The sequence below is a fragment of the Oryx dammah genome, unplaced genomic scaffold, assembly GCF_014754425.2.
Source record: "Oryx dammah isolate SB20612 unplaced genomic scaffold, SCBI_Odam_1.1 HiC_scaffold_21, whole genome shotgun sequence".
NCBI classification, from domain to species: Eukaryota; Metazoa; Chordata; class Mammalia; order Artiodactyla; family Bovidae; genus Oryx; species Oryx dammah.
The window spans coordinates 743075-762902 of NW_024070205.1; the positions used below are offsets into that span (position 1 = coordinate 743075).

At 56.1% G+C, this 19828-nt stretch overlaps 1 protein-coding gene across 2 annotated transcripts in view; it reads left to right on the plus strand.

Moving 5' to 3' along the window:
- PPP1R12B (protein phosphatase 1 regulatory subunit 12B) overlaps positions 1-19828 on the plus strand; it is a 165287-nt gene that overhangs the window by 67788 nt on the left and 77671 nt on the right. The window contains exon 13 of one of the 2 annotated variants that reach the window (XM_040263205.1): positions 3114-3919. The exons of the other annotated variant lie outside the window; for it this stretch is intronic. Coding sequence (XP_040119139.1) covers positions 3114-3345 — 232 coding nt within the window. The 3' untranslated portion in view covers positions 3346-3919. Of the gene's footprint in view, positions 1-3113; positions 3920-19828 lie in introns of those variants that run through there. 2 annotated transcript variants of the gene reach the window in all.

Genomic DNA, 19828 nt, shown 5'->3' on the forward strand with positions numbered 1-19828 from the left:
CTCAGACTGTGTGGTAGGTCGGAGGTCACAGCCACCCCATCTTTCACTTACAGTTTCTGTAGTGCTCAGCAGGCCTCTTCTGTGCCTCTTTCTGGAGGACGGCGTTCAGACCCCAGTGCACAGGAGGCTCAGTCCTGCTTTGGAAGTGCTCGGGCTGCGGGGGAGGCCGTGGCGCTGGTGGTCTTTTCCCGGCCGTGTCTTCCTGGCATCCGGCCCGTCCGAATGGCAGCCGGGCAGGCTGTGTGTGACGTGGCACGGAGCTTCCTCTGCAGCCGTAGCTGGTGTGACTGTGGTCAGAGCCCTTCCCTGGGTGCGGCCAGGGCTGCTCTGTTCCCGTCCCTGCAGCTGGCGCAGGCGGTGAAGCGTCAGCGAGGGCGGTGCCACCTGCGCCCGTGCTGGGGCCGCCTGTCGCTGTCCTCCTGGCGCGGTACTTCCTGCTGCTGGGCGCTGCTTGCAGCCCCTGTGTGACCGCGCGCACACGCCAGGCCCCACAACGGTGAGTTTGCACAGGGTGCTAGCCTGTGGGGACAGGCGTGTTGTCCCCGCACGGAACGACGCTGAAGCAGAGAGGCTCCCGGAGCTCAGAGCATGGCCTTGGGGGGAGCGGAGGAGGCGTAGCAGCTGCCCTGTGTTGAGCCTCCCCCGAACCAGGCACGGGGCTCGTGCCGAGCAGCGTGGCATCAGCACCCGGCCCACTCACACGCACGGTGCACCCGGCAGTAGCGACTCCGGGGTGATGTGTCTTCATTCTCCCTCTCAGTCAGGACGGTCCCAAGACAGGGCTGGCGCGTGGCTCAAGTCCCAGTGGTTAGAGCGTGGGTTCCACTTCCAGAGCAGCTGCTAGAGCTCTCGCCATCACGGCTGCATTCTAGGCCATTCGAGGGAGGAGGAGACGGGCGGTATGCCAAGAGGGAATGCCTCTGAACTGAGACTTACCCCCGGAGCACTAGCCTTCTGCTTATGCCTTGCTGGCTCCCTCCAGCAGCCGGGGAGACTTTGACGCGTGTGGATTCTTAACCGGGCACATGGCTGCCCTGAGCCACAGGGGCCTGGAGTGAGGAGCGTGGATGTGGGTGTGTCCTGTTCGGTCCAGAGGAGCCCTCCAGCGTGTGAGCAGCAGCCTCACTTTATAGATGAGGAAACTGAGGCCGAGAGTGCGGCCATCTGCCCGCGGTCATGAGGCTGGAAGGAGCAGAGGCGGGCTGAGCCTAGGTCTTTGCGTTTCCGGGCTCTTTTTCACTTTTTTGTTTCCACTGAGTTTATCTTTTATTCTGGGTACTATACTAAGTGTTTCACAAAGCAAAGCAAAACAAAAGCAAAGTGAAGTTGCTCAGTTGTGTCCAACTCTTTGCGACCCCGTGGACTGTAGCCTACCAGGCTCCTCAATCCACGGAGTTCTCCAGGCAAGAACACTGGAGTGGGGTGCCATTTCCTTCTCCAGGGGATCTTCCCGACCCAGGGATGGAACGTGCATCACAGGCAGACGCCTTACTGTCTGAGCACCAGGGAAGCCCAGTGCTCCGCAGGTGCGTCTTACTTAGTCTCACAGGACCTTGCACTCGCAGGCGTCACTATCCCTTAGAGGGTGAGAGATGGGAGAGGTTAGGCTTGGCCCCAGGCGGTTGCAGAGCCCCGGAGCTCTTCTTCTTCCGGTCCAGCAGTCTGTAAAATTATGCACTTCAAAATAGTAAAAGTCATATTCTGTAATTTGACAAAATAAAATCCTTGGCATTTCTCCAGCATAAGAAATTGCAGCAATCAAAGCATGTGATTAACTAAGCAGAATTTCATGTGAAGTTTTGATGATTGTAAATTTTTATACCTTTGTTTCTGGTTAATTTTATTAGTGCTTCCTAGAGACTTATACATCTTGGAAGTCTGAGGAATTATTTGCCTTCACTTTAATTAAAAAAAAAAAGTGAATGTGAAATCTCACCTTTTTCCTGAGCTATTAACTGCTTCTGGAGAAGCGGCTTGTGTGTTTCTTAGACACCAGTTCAGAACTGCTCTATTTTTATCCTTGCATCGAGGTACCTTATTGACAGTTTTATGATCTGATCATTCTTTCACGCTTATTATAATGCGATTCTTTGAAAATGAGCTCATAGTTACTTGAGGCGTTTGCGGTGGTTGTAAGTAGGTGAGAAAACAGGCTCTCAGCATTCATCACTTCCACTGCTTCCCCATCTTTGTGGGCATCAATTTTGGGTCTCTGTTACCCCAGCAACAAGCTGTGACGTCACAAGCGATGGCTTTTTGGGTGCAGAGCCAATGGCTGCTCTGAAGTCTTTGTTAAGAAACAAAGATCTTGTTTTCATGTAAACGAGTGTAGTTCCACAGCTCGCCCATGGGAAGTCTGTCTCAGGGTTGCACGCAGGACCCTGTTAGTTTCTGTTCGGTCACTCCTGTCCGCAGTGGTGACTGTGGACAGTCACGCAGTGGCTCCCTGGAGGGAGAGCGCTTGCGCTGCTAGGTGAGGGTGCAGAGCGCTCCCGAGCGGGTCTGCGCGATCCAGGAAGACGGTCGCCTGGGGTCGGCCACGGCCCCTCGGGGCCCCCTGCCTGGGGCTGCGGGCGGCGTAAGTGACCTCAGTGTTGTCTCGTGTGTGTGAGCGTGGAGACCTGGTGGTGCTCAGGAGGCATTCAGAGCACCCTCGTGTGTGTCGATACTTGTGCCTTAGTTATTAAATGAAATTTTTTTGTATCTCAAATAAGATTTTTTTTTCCTTTTTCCTGAAACATAACTCCTTAGGCAGAAGATGTCAGATTGAAAGCATAATCACTGTTGTAAGATTTAAGAGCTCAGCATTAAGAAAACAGACCAACCACAGACAAATTCTGAGCAAGAAGATTCTCTGGGCGAGCCCTCCTCAAGGCTCTGCCTCTGCCAGGGCGGTGCTGGGTGTGCGCGCGCTGACTGTTCCCTTTCTCAGGACCCCTCACAGGTCCCAGGGCGGCGCTGTGTCTGTGTGTGTCTGTGTGTCTGTGTCTGTGAGCGCGCGCTGACTGTTCCCTTTCTGCTGTGTCCTTGCTGACTTCAGGACCCCTCACAGGTCCCAGGGCGGTGTTGTCTGTGTGCTGACCATTCCCTTTCTGCTGTGTCCTTGATTTTAGGACCCCTTACAGGTCCCAGGCCGACTCCACGGCAGAGAGAGCCGACGGCGTCGCCTGCAGCAGCCCGCTCTGTGTGATCACGAACCGCCCTCCGCCCAGCACTGTCCGCGGGGCTCCAGCCGCCGCGCCGCTCTGCGCCCCTGGCCCTGAGCCCTCTGCGGAAGCCAGGCAGAGGAGGTGTGTGGCCCCTGCTCCCTGTGGGCTCTGCTCTGAGGCAGGAGGTAGGAGGTAGGAGGTGTGGGGCGGGTCCCCAGCTCAGAGGCTTCTGGGAAACAGAGCTTTCTGTTACGGCTTGGGTTTGTACTCTGCCTCTCAGAGACTTTCGGTGGAGATTTTAATTACTTCTGATCATTTAACGTACGCGCTTCTTCCGTTACGGATACAGGCGTGTCTTCCGTCTCCTCGTCTCCTGGGAGAGAGGGCCCGCTCAGGCCCTGTCTCCCCTGGCGCTGCAGCCCCTGAGCACAGGGAAGGGTCTCGGTCCCGCACTGCACGGCCCGCGCCGACCTCTGGCAGCAAAGGAGAGCAGGGATGTGATAAAAGGCTCCGAGAAGCAGAGCTCGATGTACAGTGGGGATTAATTTGAGAAGAATGTCAGAAAAGGCAGTGGACAGTACGTGCCGAATGGGCGGCGGTCAGTGGCTGGCTGTTCAGTAGACTCACTGGACGGGTGGAGGGAGCGGCCGAGAGCTGACCTCAGAGACTTTAGGGAGGAGCTGAGAGAACTGACGCCACACTTAGGGCGGAAAGCGAAGAACTAGAGAGCCTCTGATGAAAGGGAAGAGGAGAGTGAACAAGCTGCCTGAAAACGCAAGTCAGAAAACGAAGATCATGGCATCCGGTCCCCTCACTTCATGGCAAACAGATGGGGAAACAGTGGAAACAGTGGCAGACTCTATTTTCTGGGCTCTAAGATCACTGTAGATGGTCACTGAAGCCTTGAAATTAAAAGACGCTTGCTCCTTGGAAAAAAAGTGATGATAAAGCTAGACAGCATATTAAAAAGCAGAGATGTGACTTTGCCAACAAAGATGTCTCTAGTCAAGGCTGTGGTTTCTCCAGTGGTCATGTATGGATGTGAGAGTTGGACTATAGAGAAAGCTGAGCACTGAAGAATTGATGCTTTTGACCTGTGGTGTTGGAGAAGACTCTTGAGAGTCCCTTGGACTGCAAGGAGATCCAACCAGTCCATCCTAAAGATTTGTCCTGAATATTCATTGGAAAGACTGATGCTGAAGCTGAAACTCCAACACTTTGGCCACCTGATGCAAAGAACTGACTCGTTTGAAAAGACCCTGATGTTGGGAAAGATTGAAGGCGGGAGGAGAAGGGAACGACAGAGGATGAGATGGTTGGATGGCATCACTGACTCAATGGGCATGAGTGTGAGTAAGCTCTGGGAGTTGGTGAAGGACAGGGAGGCCTGGCCTGCTACAGTCCGTGGGGTCGCAGAGTCGGACGCTGCAACTGAGCAACTGAACTGAACTAAGCGTCGGGCCTGAGAGACCTTAGAGTATCGACCGAAATGGCCTGTCCATTTTCTCCCACTTGAAGAAGTGGTGAAAAATAGAATGCATTCCATTTGGGAATTGAAGACTGAAGCCATAATTACCCCTTTTTTAAGACTATAAAAAGAAGTGAAATCTTAGCAAAGTTTAGATTCCAGTTTGGCTTCACTTTATCTTGAATATCCGGAAGAAGGGGTGCTGCGTTTGCGAAGTGTGCACACGTGTCCCCTGTCTGAGTGTCTTGTCTTCTCGGACACAGTGAGCCGCACGCTCTGGATGCTGGTGTACTGTAAAGACAGCTCAAAGGCCTGCCTTCTGAGCCGAGATGGAAGGAAAGTAAGCTGAAAAAGTGCTTTTCTTCTTCGTTTCCTTCCTTTCTTTTTTCATTTATTTACATAAAACTTGAAGAGATTCTATTTTCTGGGCTAACAGATTGCAGAGCCAACAGACATTTTAATAAATCAAATCTTCAGTATTTAATGTTTATGTGTTTCATAGTTCAGATGTAATTTAGATACTGTTAGTTTCATCCAGAAACTAAATGCAGAAATAATCTTTCATTTGCTGAAAAAAAAAACTCCCTTTGAAAACTGCTCCTGAGTGGAGACAAGTGAAATGGGTTAAATCCACCGTTGGGACCACGGGCCCTGAAGGATGGCTGAGCCAGGGGCTGCAGGCTGCCCCGCTGCTGCTCGGGAGCCGCAGGGAGAGCAGGGGACACGGCAACCGTCTGCCGGGGGTTTGTAACCTCTGAGTGGTAACCTGCTGCAGACCGTGGGCCTGCTTCAGAAGGTTCGTGCAGTCCGCAGCGTTTTCTGAATAGCAGCCCTGCACCACGTGCTGAACATGGTGTGGCGCGTTTCCTCAAGGAGCAGCGCGTGTCAAAGAATGCAGTCAAGGTGTCTCACACATGCTCTGAGTTCTTACGACAGGCCTCACAGAGGACTCCTGGGGGCTCAGAGAAAGTCAGGCCAGGAGCGCGAGGCCCACCCTGTTGGGAGCTGCGGGGACTGGGTGTACACGCCAGGCAGCGCGTGCAGGCCCTGCAGAGGGGCCGTGTGCGAGGTGCTCTGTGCTCCAGAGAACCTGGAGGAGACTGACCTGTGGAGGGTGCGGGCCAGGGTGGTCTGGGCTGAGGCCTCAGGGCAGGCCGGGGCTGCGAGGGGCGGGCGGCCACAGCTGGGAGGAGTGTGGGCTTGCGCTCAGAGCCGTCATTGGCCTCAGGAAGAGTGTTCTGAACACCTTGCAGAGGTGTGCGGTGATTGCCAGGTGTGATCACCAGTCCAGGTTAGAGCCTTTCATCACCTCGAGAGGAACCCGGCCCCTCGCTCGCGGCCCGGGTCACTGCTCTCCGCACTCCCCGCTCTGCCCTCTGCCTCTCTGGAGCTCAACACCTGGAGCGTCGCCCCAAAGCACAGTCTGTGTGTGGGCTTCCGTGACTGGCTCCTTTCCCCGGCCTGGTGGCTCCAAGGCTCTCCGTGCGTCAGGGCTTCCTTCTCTCTGTGGGTGGGCACTGCCCCATTGCGTGCTATTCTGCATTTTGTTTGACATTCATAAGTTGCTGGACGTGTGGATTGGTCCTGCCTCTTGGCTGTTTATAAACATTCAGGTACAAGCTTCTGTGTGGGTATATGTTTTCATTTCTCTTGGGTGTATACCTCAGCGTAGAATTTCTTAGTCATCTGTCCATGGAAGATTTTAGCCAAAAAATAATAATAACTTGGTCTGACTTACATTTTTAAAAACTCTGACTTTTGAGCTCTGGTTGCAGCATAGCGTGTGGAGTGGACAGGGAGGAATGATGGGGAGGGGGTGAGGTGACCCCGACCCGTCGGGGCCCTCTGCAGACGGGAGCAGGGGCCGTGGAGGGGGCGGTAGCCGTGGCGGGAGAGGACGAGGAGCCCCCTCGGGGCGGCTCCCCAGCGTGCTAGGTGGGCCCACAAGGACCCTGTTACCCGGTCAGCGTAGCAGAGTGCGCCTGAGCGGGGAAAAAAGGAAAGGAGGCTCCCAGGGGCCAGACGTGAGGAGACCCCAAAAGCCAGAGTGGTCTGCGTGGCCTGGGGCAGCCTGAGGCCTAGGGGCTGGAGGTGTGGATTTGACGCCCAGTGTGGACGCAGGATGCCGGGCTGTGGGCCTGAGTGGGCTCAGACCACTCACCGGGAGCCCATCTGGGCTGCCTGGGTCCTGGCCCCTGCTCCAGAACAGGGTCAGGGGCCTGGGCAGGGATGGAAAACTATTTTAAAGTTTTTTTCTCACGATTTTAAAGAATACGTATGTATATGTTATTTTCTTCTTCAGGTTCTTTTCCATTTTAGGTTATTACAAGGTACTGAATGTAGTTTGCTGTGCTTACGGTAGTCTTTGTTGTCAGAAAATCTCCTTTGGGCTATTCTTACTATGCATGCAGTTTGGGAATCCCAAGCCAAGAATCTTAACATAGAAACCAGGTGTGTACTCTGGACGTCTGGGGGCCAGGATGGCAGACACATTCGAAACTACCTCGAAAAGAAGCACGTGTGCAGCCTGGGGTCTGAGGCATTTCCATGCCGCTGTCCCCTGCAGAGACCCCCTTGCAGGGAACGCTGCGAGCGCTGGGGCAGGCATGTCCTGCGAGGGCGCGCGCAGCACGGGGTCCGGGTCTGCGAGCTCCAGCAGAAACCGCAGACTGTGCTTCGACTGGTCACGTCAACACAGTCAGTCCGCAGGATTTATTGGAACCACGCTGGAGGACCATCTCAGGAAGCCCCGAGGATGGTTCTCCCGTTGGAGGTCCTGGCTCAGCAGTGCCATGAGGTTCGGGACACAGGCCGTGTGTTCGTCCACGACGTCTTACTGGCGGTTGGCACGACCCGGGTCTGCTCGTCCTCACGGCTCTGTCCAGGAGGAGGGCTCGCTCTGAGGGGCTGCCTTGTTAGGGCTGCTGCTGCTGCTGCGTGTGGTTGAGCAGGCGTTTCTGCCGGCAGAGGCTTGGTCTGTGTGAAAGGCAGACTCGCTGCTCAGTAGAGGGAGAGGGGCCGGAGGACAGAGGCAGTCGCTTTATGTCTGAGTCATTCTTGTCTTGCCATAAAGTGTGAATTTTTTTCACAGTGAGGGTAACTGGAAATGAGCGGTTGTACTCAAGGCAGGTCTGTAGGCAGAGCAGTCAGGTGAGGGGTCAGGGGCACTTCTTGGGACAGGAGGGTCGGCTGCACGCTCGTGTGTCTGATAGTGCTGCTTGAGCCTGCGGCAGCCTCGCGGCGAGGCTGCCGTGTGCCCGGCGGAGGTGTCAGGAGCTGCGGTCCCAGGAGAGCTGGCCCGTGAATCCCTGGGGAGGCCAGCAGGCCGCCCAGAAGCCGTGGGTCCGAGGTTGGGTGTGTGGACAGGCCGGCCGCACAGTGCGAGTCGGAGGCGCAGGGCAGCTGCCTGGGGAGGGGCCGGGCTCGAGTTCTGGGGGTCGGCCGTGGGCGGCGGGCGCTGATTTAGGGGGACTCAAGACACACAAGGACCGGGTCCCTGTGCCCGGCGCTGGGGGAGGTCAGGCCGTGCAGCGCCTGCCCAGGTGTCTTCTGTGGAGCAGGCCCAGATGAAGAAGTCGTGTTCCGTGGCTAAGTGAGCGTGTTGACCTGCGGTCAGACGGTGACCAGGCTTCCTCTCCAGCCTCAGGGCAGGGAGGGCGAGCATCTGCAGCCTTCCCCACTCTCCGCGTCCGCGGAGCCCTTGTGATTTTCACAGGAACCCCAGTGGCCCTCCGCTGGGATAATTGGGAGACTGTGGTGTCCAAGGGGCGGGCAGGAGCTGGTGGTGCCGTGTGTCTGTGCCGAGGAGCCTGAGCCGCTGCTCTCAAGGCTGTGGGCTGGAGTGTGTGCAGCTGGGGAGCAACTTGATCAAATAAAACATGCCGTTTAAGCCTTTACAGAATCACAGCCATTCAGTTTCTCCTTCAGACAAACACAGGCTGAAAGAGAAACAAATCACATGTTTTGCAAACAACTGAATTTTCCTTCTGAGAAAACATGCTGGGTGCTCACTCGCGCCTGACGCGCAGCTTCCTCTGAGGCCGGGTCCTCGCGGCAGCACTCCGGCTCCTGCTGGGAACTGGAGGCCTGGAGCCCGTGTTTTCGGGTCCCGTTGGAGACAGTGTCGGGTCCACGGGCCTTCAGACCAGTCACAGCGGGACCTGACCAGGGGGAACGTCGTCTCGGGAAGCGTCTCCTCTGCGGCGCCACTGCAGCCTGTGAGTTGGGGTGTGGGACACCGTGCCCAGCGCACTGGCTCTCCGTGTCTGAGCAGCCTCCCTGGCTCGGTGGGTGCAGGTGCAGCCGTCCCCTGCGGGGCCCTGCGCTCAGCCTGCGAGCTGCAGCCAGGGCCACGGGCGTCAGTGCAGGGGCTGGCCCAGGGCATGGCTGTGACGCCGCGTGGTGACCACACGGGGAAGGTTAGCGCCGGGCTCTTCTCAGGGATGAGGCATAGCTTACTTTTTGCTGTGTTTTCCGGAGTTGTAGAGTGATGGAGCCTCACTACTGCAATGGTGGTGGAGGGCCGGCGAGCTCTGTGGACAGGTCTCTGTGAGGATGTGTCTTTGAAGAGGCTGCAGGCCTTGAGGAGCAGTCTTAATAGTTAAGTGGTTCCAGACACTGTTTGCAGGAGTCTAGGTAATTTATGATTTTGTTGCATAAGCTCAGGGCAGGACCTCTGGAAGTTTATTACCTTTGAGACAGGCACAATCTTGGATTTACAAAGTTTCTTTTTTTTCCCCTGAAAAGCACCCCTGTGCCTGGCATGCTCCTGTTGCCCGATGGAAAGGAAGGGGAGTTACGGCCCTAGGTTGCAGGTGGAAGTGTTGAGGCCCAAGAGCATTGAGGCGGGCAGTCGGGGGCCATGTCTCAAGCCTCTTTTCCTCCCCGTTGAACTTCCTAACCATTTCTTATTTTGGATTTAAAAAAAAAAAAAAGAAGGTTCAGTACCGGGGCCAGTCCATCTCCACCTGTGACGGGAGCACAGCCGTCTCCACCTCATGGCACTCCAGGCCTGCAGGGCCCCCGGGGCCGTGGGGCTGTGCAGGGTCGCTGGACCGGAGGCGCGGTGGGGAGGACACGTGGCCAGAGCAGCTGCTGCGCCTCCCCGTCCCCGCAGCCTCAGGTTTTCCTCAGCAACCCTGTAAACAGCCCTGCGCTAAGATTAGAGCGCCTGCTCATGATCCTCTCGGTCAGCGTCTCCTCCAGCTTTCCCCTCCCGCAGTCCCCAGCCCTGAATTTTACGTTCTTTTTTTTTCTTGGCGCACTTTTTTTTCTTATAGAAATAACCAAAATGGTTTCTCTCTGCATGAACTGAAATTATTTGTCTTTCCCAAATAGCTCCCGCACACTTGCTCTGTGTGATCTGTTTACAGCCGAGTCATGCACGCCACATGGACTGACCTTCCTGAATTCCTCGGGGTCTTAGTAAGCTGGGCAGTTACTCCGCTGAGTGAAGCTGTCAGCAGATTAATTTGGCCTCGTCTTTGGAATGTGAGAGATTTAAACCCTGAGTCATGGTTTTTAAAGATGTTTGACTCATCTCTCAGTCTCCCTGCTGAAGACGAGGCAGTGGTCAGCTCGGGGAGGTACTCTGGAAAGGGGTTCCCAGCTCCTCCAGCCTCTGAGCTTTGCTCTGAAATGAGTGTTTCCTTTGCCTACGGGGCTGGGTAGCGGTTGGTCCATGCCCGTCTCTGGCCGCACTGCGGGTTGCTGGGTTGCTTGTGTGGTGAGTTGCCACGTTGACTCACCGGCAGTTAAAGACTACACCTGCCTGACCCGCTTCCTCCGTGTCAGGAGGCCGTTTGTGCCATTTGGTCACCGAGCACACGCCTTGCCGCGCAGCGTCGACTGTCACTGGTTCTGGGGGCGCCTTTCGTGTGTCCCGAGCTCCGGCGTCAGCCACCTCGTCGTTGCTGCCGTGGCCCCTGCACCGGCACGAGTGTGGTCCTGGGCGCTCGGGCACCTCCGCCCGGCCACGTGCCACACAGGCACAGGGTGTCCGGGTCCACAGGCGCCTCCCAGTGACTGTGGAGGGTGTCTACAGCTGACAGGGAGCACGCGTGGCAGCCCCGCCTGTCCCCCTCAGGGTGAAGCGGGGGTCCTGCCGTCGCCGCCAGCTCACACCCGATGCCGCAGGGGGAGAGGCAGCTGGCCTGGGTTTAGGAGCGCCGAGTGGGGAGGAGCTGCGAGCATGTGTCGGGCTCTCGGGGGTGATTTCAGTGTTTTGAGACTGATGATCGCGTAACAATATGCGGAAAGCCGTTGAGGGGTGCACTTCAGTGGAGGTGTGTGATGCGTCCTGGCTCCGGGAACCTGTCTAAACACAGCACAGCGGCGTCTAGCCCCCCAGCAGCTCCGGAAAAGCAGGCCCAGGCAGTGCCTGCCGAGGGCTGCTGCAGTGAGACCGAGGGGCCTGGGAGGGAATGGCTCTTTCCTGTTGCTGAACGTGGCCTCTGGGACATGCACTCATCAGGTCCAGAGACAGGGGCGCTTGTCACGTGGTGGCTCAGCACACCACTTGGCAGTTCAGGAGCGGGGCTCCCAGAGCGCCCCCTCCCCGCGGGACGTGCGCGTCCGGAAGGGCCCGGGGCCGCTGCCCCAGCTCCCAGCCCCGCAGCGCCAGCGCCGTGCCCGTATCAGCCCTGAGTTCACAGCTAATCTCCTCCTGATAAGGGGCTGCTTTTTCCAGAGCTGTGAGTGCCGGTACCAGCATGCTGGGCCCTCACTCAAGCCGCGCCCACCCCATAGCAGGTGATTTTCCCATGTTAGGGAAATGGTCGCTTGCGACAACCTCACGAAACGAGCTCTGGTATTTACTAGGGGAGGGCCGCAGAGGGGCGGCCACCTGTCTGTTGGAAAGCAGGCTCCGGGAACACCGCTGCCGGGCCCAGGTGTGTGGCAGTGTGTCTGGGTGCCCAACCTCTCCCCTCCGTGGCTTGACCTGGCAGCGGAGCCCTTGCCGCCCCTGGATTTACAGAAATGGGAGGCGCGGGAAGTGGATCTTGCTGCTCTGGGTTTGCGGCCAGCTGGCATGCCACCCCGGGCCCCCGCGAGCGCGGGGCCTGAGTGCGGGAGCGGCGGGTGAGTCTGCCGGAGACCCTGACGGCCGGAGCCTTTTCCGCTGTCTGCTCTCCAGTCCGGTTCTTCGGGAGGCGGACGGGTGTGCACGCTGCTCGGGTGCTGTGGTTGGGGCTGGAAGTGGTGAGGGCTGGATGCAGTGCGGGTCAGAGCCCGTGTGGACCTCCGCTGGCCTCTCCTCCATCCCAGTGAGTGTAAGCCTGTGTGCTGACTCCGGGTCTGCTCATGGAGGTCAGGGTGGCAGGGGGCAGATAGGAGTTTGGGGAAGTAGAAGCGTGCGTGTCCTGCTGAGATGAGCACCAGCGGCTTCATACCCGTGGTGGACAGTGGCGCTCAGGCGCTGGTCGTGTTGCTTCATCTTAAGCGTCACATAGCATATATCTTAAGTGAATAAACATGTCAGATATTTACCTCAGAGAGACAAGCTGGTGTGGGTGTGTGAAGGTGTGAGGCACCGCTTGAGTTGGCCTTTGAACAGGAAACCATAAAGTGAAGACTGATGCATTGAGCTCCGGGTAGAAGCTCTTTGCCTGCTACAAACTGGACAATCAGATGAATCTTGATGGCAGTGAATGTCTTCCCGTGTGTGTGAGTCGTCCCCTCATGGTCTTGGGTGCACAGAGGACCAGATTCCAGACAGAATTCAGAAGGTACCAGGTCAGGCCGTGCAGGAGACTCTGTTGCTGGGTCGTCGGTTCGGCCTATGGAGTCGCTGCTCGTGGGACCTTCTGGCCTCGGCCTCCGGGAGCCAGGCCCTTCCCTCCCTGCTCCGCCCGTCCCCCTGCCCCGCCTGTCTCTGGTGGTTGCCTGACTTTACGTTGCAAGCCCAGACGTCCCCGCGTGTGTCTGACGTCCACACCGACCCTTTGTTCTGGGATGGCCGCTGTCCCCTTCTCTGCTGAACCAAGTTCTGTTCTTACTGGGAGAGCTCCTGGCATCAGCCCCGCTGCTGGCTCTGTTCGCCCAGGCCCGGCCGAGGTCAGGGTCCTCTCCCCGTGTGCCTCTGTGGCCCTGTGCTCAGGCTGGTCCGGCTGACGCTGCTACCCCGGGAGCTCCCTGGGGGCTGGTCCTGCCACGATCTCCGCACAGCACGCGGGTGTCGGGTGGGGGCCAGCGCGCTGCTGTGCAGTGACCCCCGTGTCCAGCGGGGGGCAGCAGAGGCACGCGTGGTGACCATGGTGACTCGGGAAGGCGGCCCCCCGAGGCCCTGCTGCTCTGTGTTTGGGTCGTTCATTCCCGGGGGTGTCCAGGCGGGTGGATCTCCTCCTGGTGAGAGCAGCAGGCACAGGGGAGGGTTTCCGGGCCCTGCACCTCGAGGCTGCCTTTTAACTTAGCTCCGGTCTGCTTGGAGACCAGAGGTGGCTGTCCCGCCAGCCACAGGCTGACTGCCGTGCCGGGAGCCGTGGGTTTAAAATGAGAACCTTGCCTGCTTCATGCCCTGAGACCGGGGATGCCAGGTGCCCGGCTCGGAGGCTGTGAGGGAGCCCACTGTCGGGGCGGGGGGTGTATTAGGCGCTCGGAGAAGAAGGCGGGTTGTGTAGGGTGGGTGGTCCTACACATGACCTACCTAGAGAAAGTCATGAAGTGAGGGGGACCCAAGCTGCCTTCAGGCGTGGGAGGCCTAGACAGGTCGAGGGGGTTGATGTTTGTGAACACTTACTATATGCCAGTTCCCCCAGAAGCGCTCAGCCTTCGTAACTGTGAGATGCACAGTACTTTTCCTTAGTACATATAAGAAAGTTGAGGTGGACTACGGTCCTGCCCACAGCCACAGAACTGGAAAGTGGCAAAGCCAGGGCTCGAAGCCAGGCCTCTGGGACGTCACCGCCCCCTGCTCTGACCCTGCAGCGTCCGAGGCACCAGTCTCCACTGGGCCCTGGGCACCGTGAGCTGGCAGTGTGGGCGCAGGCCTAGGGCTCCGGACGTTCTGATTTTGAAGGACATGAGTATGTGGCCTGGGATAAACCATCCTGAGAACAAAGACTGGAAGCTCTCTGTCCCGTCTGAGGCCGAAGGGCACGCGGGGCTCCTGGAAGCCGCCTGCGGCGTCTTTGGCGGGCGCACGGTGCCCGTGGGGGTGCCCCAGAGCCTGGGGTGCACCTCTTTCTGAAGAGCTGGGGCTGGCTGCCGGGGTCGCCTGGGTGAGCCGCTGTCTCTGGTTCTTCAGACGCTTTTCCTCAGGCTCCCTGCTCACGCTGGGCAGTAGGGCAACCTCACTTTTGTTCTGTTTCCTCCAAAGAAACCCGAGTCTTCTGACCTTAAAATAGGGGAGCAGAGTGTGACTCATGGTTCCCGTGGGCTTTTGCTGACCTGTGACCAAGTGTAGTGACAGCTCGGGGGCCGGGGGGGGTCTCGGCTCCTCCCTGAAGAAGCACGTGGAGGAGGGGCGCCCCAAGCACGCTGGGGGTGGCAGGGCTGCCTCCTCGTGTCCCTGGGCCAAGGTGCCTGCCCAGGGGCGCGTCGCCACCGTCTGGCCTGGGGCCCCAGTGCCAGCTGCCCTTCACCCGCTCCCCGCGTTGCTCTCGAGGCAGGGCTGATGCACTTTGTCCCCCCGCCGCCTCTTCCCTCTGAGACCTGCTGCCTGGGGCCTCTGCCCTGCCGCTTCCCCGCCGACCCCACGCCTATGCTGCCGACTCTGCCTGTGCCTGCGGAGCCTGTGTCTTCCGCCCCCTCCGTTCCTACCCTCTCCCTCCTCTGGCTCCTGCAGCCCTCCCGCCCCTGCAGGCCACTCCTCTTCTCCTCTGGGACCGCCCCCCGCCACCAGCTGCTCAGGCCCCTCCTGCGTCATCCGGGCTCCTTTCTTGGGACCTTCCTGACACCGTGGAGCCTGACTGCTGGGGCTGCCCAGGACTCTCGCTAGTCTTTTATATATGTGTGTGTGTGATTTTATTTACTTGTCTTGGGCTGCGGTGGGTCTTCGTGGCTGTGTCCAGGGTGTGTGTGTGTGTAATTTTATTTACTTGTCTTGGGTTGCGGTGGGTCTTCGTGGCTGTGTCCAGGCCTCTCTCTAGTTGCAGAGGGCTCGAGGGGATCGGGGCTCAGTGGTTGCGGCTCCCAGGCTTCGTTGCTCCTCGGCGTGCATGATCTTCTGGATCAGGGATCAAGCCTGTGTCTCCTACCTTGGCAGGCGGGTTCTTTACCCCGAGCCACTAGGGAAACCCTCGCCATTGTTTTTCTGGCCGTTCGTTTCCTTTCCCCTCTATTTTATCTCCATCTGTTTAGGGTGATGCTGGAGGTATGCACTGCCTTGAGTTCTCAATTTCTCTTTAGAATGAGGGTATAAACAAATAAACCAAACCGCTCCCTTCCTTCTGACTCTGAAAGGCAAGAAAGTGCGGGCAAAGTCTGTTTGCTCTTATATATTTTTGTCCTTGTTAGAGGCCTTGAATAGATGTCACCCTGCTGAGAAACATGAAAATCAAACAAGACTTTTTTTCTTCTCTCTAGAAGTGACCAGGCCTCCTCGAGTCCTATCTGCCCTTCCCCTTGAGAACACATCAGAGCACCCTCCCTCTCCACCTGCACGGCCCTTGGGAACCCTGCCCTCCCCCTCCCTTGGGAACTGAGAAACATCAGTAACCTCAGACACGCAGATGACACCACCCTTATGGCAGAAAGTGAAGAGGACCTAAAAAGCCTCTTGATGAAAGTGAAAGAGGAGAGTGAACAAGTTGGCTTAACTCAGCATTCAAAAAACTAAGATCATGTCATCCAGTCCCATCACTTCATGGCAAATAGATGGAAAACAATGGAAACAGTGACAGACTTTATTTTTCTGGGATCCAGAATCACTGCAGAGGGTGACTGCAGCCATGAAATTAAAAGACGCTTGCTCCTTGGAAGAGAAGTTATGACCAACCTGCTGCTGCTGCTGCTAAGTTGCTTCAGTCGTGTCCGACTCTGTGCGACCCCATAGACGGCAGCCCACCAGGCTCCCCCGTCCTCTCCAGGCAAGAACACTGGAGTGGGGTGCCATTTCCTTCTCCAGTGCAGGAAAGTGAAAAGTGAAAGGGAAGTTGCTCAGTCGTCTCCGACTCTTCTGGACCCCATGGACTGTAGCCTACCAGTCTCCTCCATCCATGGGATTTCCCAGGCAAGAGGACTGGAGTGGGTTGCCATTGCCTTCTCCGTATGACCAACCTAGACAGCATATTAAAAGCAGAGACATTACTTTGCTAAAAAAGGTCCATCTAGTCAAAGCTATGGTTTTTCCTGTGGTCATGTATGGATGTGAGAGGTGGACTATAAGGAAACCTGAGCACCGAAGAGTTGATGCTTTTGAACTGTGCTGTTGGAGAAGACTCTTGAGAGTCCCTTGGACTGCAAGGAGTTCCAACCAGTCCATTCTGAAGGAAATGATGCTGAAGCTGAAACTCTAATACTTTGGCCACCTGATGCGAAGAGCTGACTCATTTGAAAAGACCCTGATGCTGGGAAAGATTGAAGGCGGGAGGAGAAGGGGATGACAGAGGATGAGATGGTTGGACGGCATCACCGACTCAATGGCCATGAGTTTGAGTGAGCTCTGGGAGTTGGTGATGGACAGGGAGGCCTGGCCTGCTGCAGTCTGTGGGGTTGCAGAGTCGGCCACGAGTGAGCGACTGAACTGAAGAGGCACTCATAGTCTCACCATCCCGCAATACCTCTGCTGACGTCTTTAAGCTTTACTCACTTGGAGATAAAGCTGTGCCGTGTTTCCTTTTTACAATATTCTTATTACGTATTTAAAACACCCAGCATATCAGTTTTCGTCTCTATCAAATCCTGTGTCTTGCCTACTGGCTTCAGTTTTTAAAATAAGTCTCTAAAGTCTAGCGCACACCGCTGTGTCCCCTCAGCCTCGTCCCCCTGACCCCTCCCTCGAGGGGGCCGCTGTTGTGAACGTGGCAGGCACCATTTTCAGATTTTGCCAGTCGTTGCTCCACGCGTGTACACACACACGCCATCCTTTCACGAGGGCGTGCTGTGGGTGTGAATTGCGTCGTTCTCTATACAACAGTCTGGAACCTGCTGTTTTCACTTAGCGGGTCTGTCTGTCCGTGTTCATTGCTCGCCGAGGCCATTGTGTGAGTGCGGCACAGTTGGGTTAGGTGCGTTTGCTACTGATGGGCATCCAGGGCGCTTGCATGGTGCCCCCCGGCGCTGCAGCTGCCCTGTGCACGCTCGCTCCTGGCCCCTTGCACGCGTGCAGCGCTCTGTCCAGGGTGTTTGTTCCCGAGGAGACCCGCTGTCAGGAGTCGGGCGCGGCTTCAGGAGAGACCACCCTGCCTGCTCCTGGTCTCACCCGCCGCGGTGAGCGTGCCGTTCTCTGCAGCCCGCGGTGCGCTTGATGATACCGGTGGGTTTGTTTTTACAAACCCAAGGAGGGTGAAGTGGCTTCTCTTTGTGTTAATTTGCGTTTCATGATTACTAGTGAAAGTGAACATCTTTTTTGTTTATAAGGCTTTCGGGGTTTCCTCTTTTGTAAATTCCCTTATTATATGCTTTGCTGATTTTTTTCCTGTTGGAATTTGGCCCATTTTTAAAAAACTTCGTACAAGGTCTTCACATAGTCTAGGTACTAGCATTTTACTGGTTTACGTTTATGTAACACTTCAGTTTGTCTCAGTGTGTGGATGTCCTGTAATTCAGCTTTCTCGCTATTGTTGAAGATCTGAGTTATTTCCATAAATATTTTGTGTGTTGACTTTCTTGGATTTTCTTTCTTTCTGATTAAAAGAGAAAAAGCAGTGGTGAGGCTGCATTTGACCTGGTCTGTCCTGCAGTCAGGGACGGATGTTTGAGAGCGGGCCAGGCCAGCTGGTAGGTGTAGCCTGGGAGTGAGATGGAGCAGCCTTGCCGCCCCCTGGTGCTTGTCTACCCTTTTTGGCCCCCGTGAACTCACTGCAGAGTGGCCTCTGGAAACACAACACTGTCCTGTGGAAGCGGCTTTGGTGTTCAAGGCTGGAGTGCTTTTAATGGAACGAGCGCTATAGGTAGATGCCTGTCTTGCTTCCTTCCCGGTGTGAAATTAGCCATCAGTCCCCTTCTCACCTCAGAGCAGAGCTCAGACGTAGGACTCCCCAACGCTGTTCCAGAAAGCAGCGTCCCGCGGGCGGATTCTGGGCGAGAACCGATTCTCATCACTAGGGAGACCCCTTGGTCCCTTCTCTTCATTCTGCTTCCCGTACTTTTTTGTACTTAGCCCTGGAGACTGTGCTGAAAGTATTTTCAAGGGCATTATGACCTCTTCCAAATGAATTATCCATTTCCGGGAAACTAATTAAGGGGAGCTCGTTAATAGACTAGGTGGGATGGGTATTATAGCGCCTTTCTTTCTTTTCCAAACCACTGCTGAGCCTCTGACGTGGGATGGAGAGGTCGTGGCCGGAAGCAGCGGCCGGGCCGTCCCTGGCACCTGCCCTGGTGCTGGGTGAAGAGGCAGTGGCCGCCGGGAATGCCCTCATTGCGTGAGGACCTCGGGCTGAGAGTGCTCAGATGTCTTGTCCGGGGTCTTCTAGCACGGGTGCTGTGGGGCCAGGGTTCGAACCCCGTCCGTTTGGCTCGGCCTCAGGGTCCTTGTCTCCTCGCTGAACTTGTCGGCAGGTGTTCTAGGCCCTTTATTACTGCTGGGACTTTCTTGATGTTCACTGGTGATTTTGCACAGCTTTCTAAGATGGAATTGGTGCCTGTGTTGGATATAAAGGGTGCTGTGAACTTTAGGGGCAGAGAGCAAATTATTTCTTGTAGTCAAATTATTGTAGTAACAAATTATTTTGCTTAATTCCAAGTATTTGAATTCTACTGACCATGTAACTTCAGACAAAGCAAAATGTTTCCCGCCTTCCAGGAGATGCAGTAGGCAGGCACGGTAATTAGATGATTTGGCCTCAAAATTCCTTCCTCTGTCCCTGCATTGCGGATGTGAGCCTGGTTTTTATCTGGAGGCCAGAGCAGGGGCAGATGTAAAGCCAAGGCTTATGCTGCGCTCTCGCTGCAGTATTCTGTGGGCTGAGACTCGTCTGCAGAGCAGAGCTGTGCCGGGCAGATGCGTGAGCGCCCAGGATACGCTGCTGTGGGTTTGCCCCGGCATGGGCGTTGCCGGGACTTCTCTGTAAGGAGCAGGTGATGAATATTTTCAGGCCGTTTTGTTTCAGTCGCAAAAACTAAACCCTGCTGCTGCTGTTGGTAAAACGTGATTTGCAGACTGTGGTGGTGGGTGTGGCTCCAGGACTGCAGCGTGCTCCCTGGCCTGGGCTTAGAGCGTTCAGGACTCAGGCGCTGCTGAAAGCGCAGCGTGTCCCCCGGGAAGCCGGGCGTGGAGGAGCTCACTTCTGTGGATCTGGAACCCGCATCTGGGCAGACAGAAGTGAATGAGGATGTTCCTTCCCTCCTCAGAGACTCTTAGAATCAAGTACTTGGGTTTTCTGAGGTTTGTTTTTATAAGTTTTTTTCCGTTACAACTTAGTACAGATCTCACATATTGACACGGGTTGCAAAGTAATATACGTAATGTCAATTAAAAATAGATCATAATATAGCATGCAGATAATGGAAATACGTGCATAGATAAAACCTAGGCATCTGTGTAGCTTGTCTTCCTGTGGAGAAAGTTTGTTTTTGTTTTCACATGTTGGTCTATTTTCTGATTGTTTCTGAGAAGAACGTGTGTGATTTCAAACACTTAAGGCTCCAAGTGAGGTGAAAGGCCCTCGATTTCCCCCCAGAGCTGTTTTTATCAGCTGCGTTTCTCTCGTTCGATAGAAGTCCCTGGAGCAGGTGGTGAGATGTGCCCGTTGGAAGCTTGCACCTTCGCTGTGGCTTCTGTCCAGGGTGCAGAGAAGAGACGACAGTTGGGTGGCTTAGGGGTGCTCCCTGTGTTTGCAGGTAGAGGTGCGGTGTGACGAGGCTGCCTGGCACCCGGGCGGATTTCCCGGGGAAGGCTTGGTCCTCGGTGTGGTCGCTGACTCCGAGTCTGGCCTATGGCTTGCAAGTTTGGAGGCTCAGGTTTGTCTAGTGCCCCAGAGGAGAGGAGTATACTCAGGAAGGAGGCATTCACGGTGCACTGAGAGTGTACGGCAGCTCCAGGTCACTAACCCACGTGGCGGGAAAATCTCTCTCAACATGCAGCCTGGCTGAGGACCTCTGTTCAGAC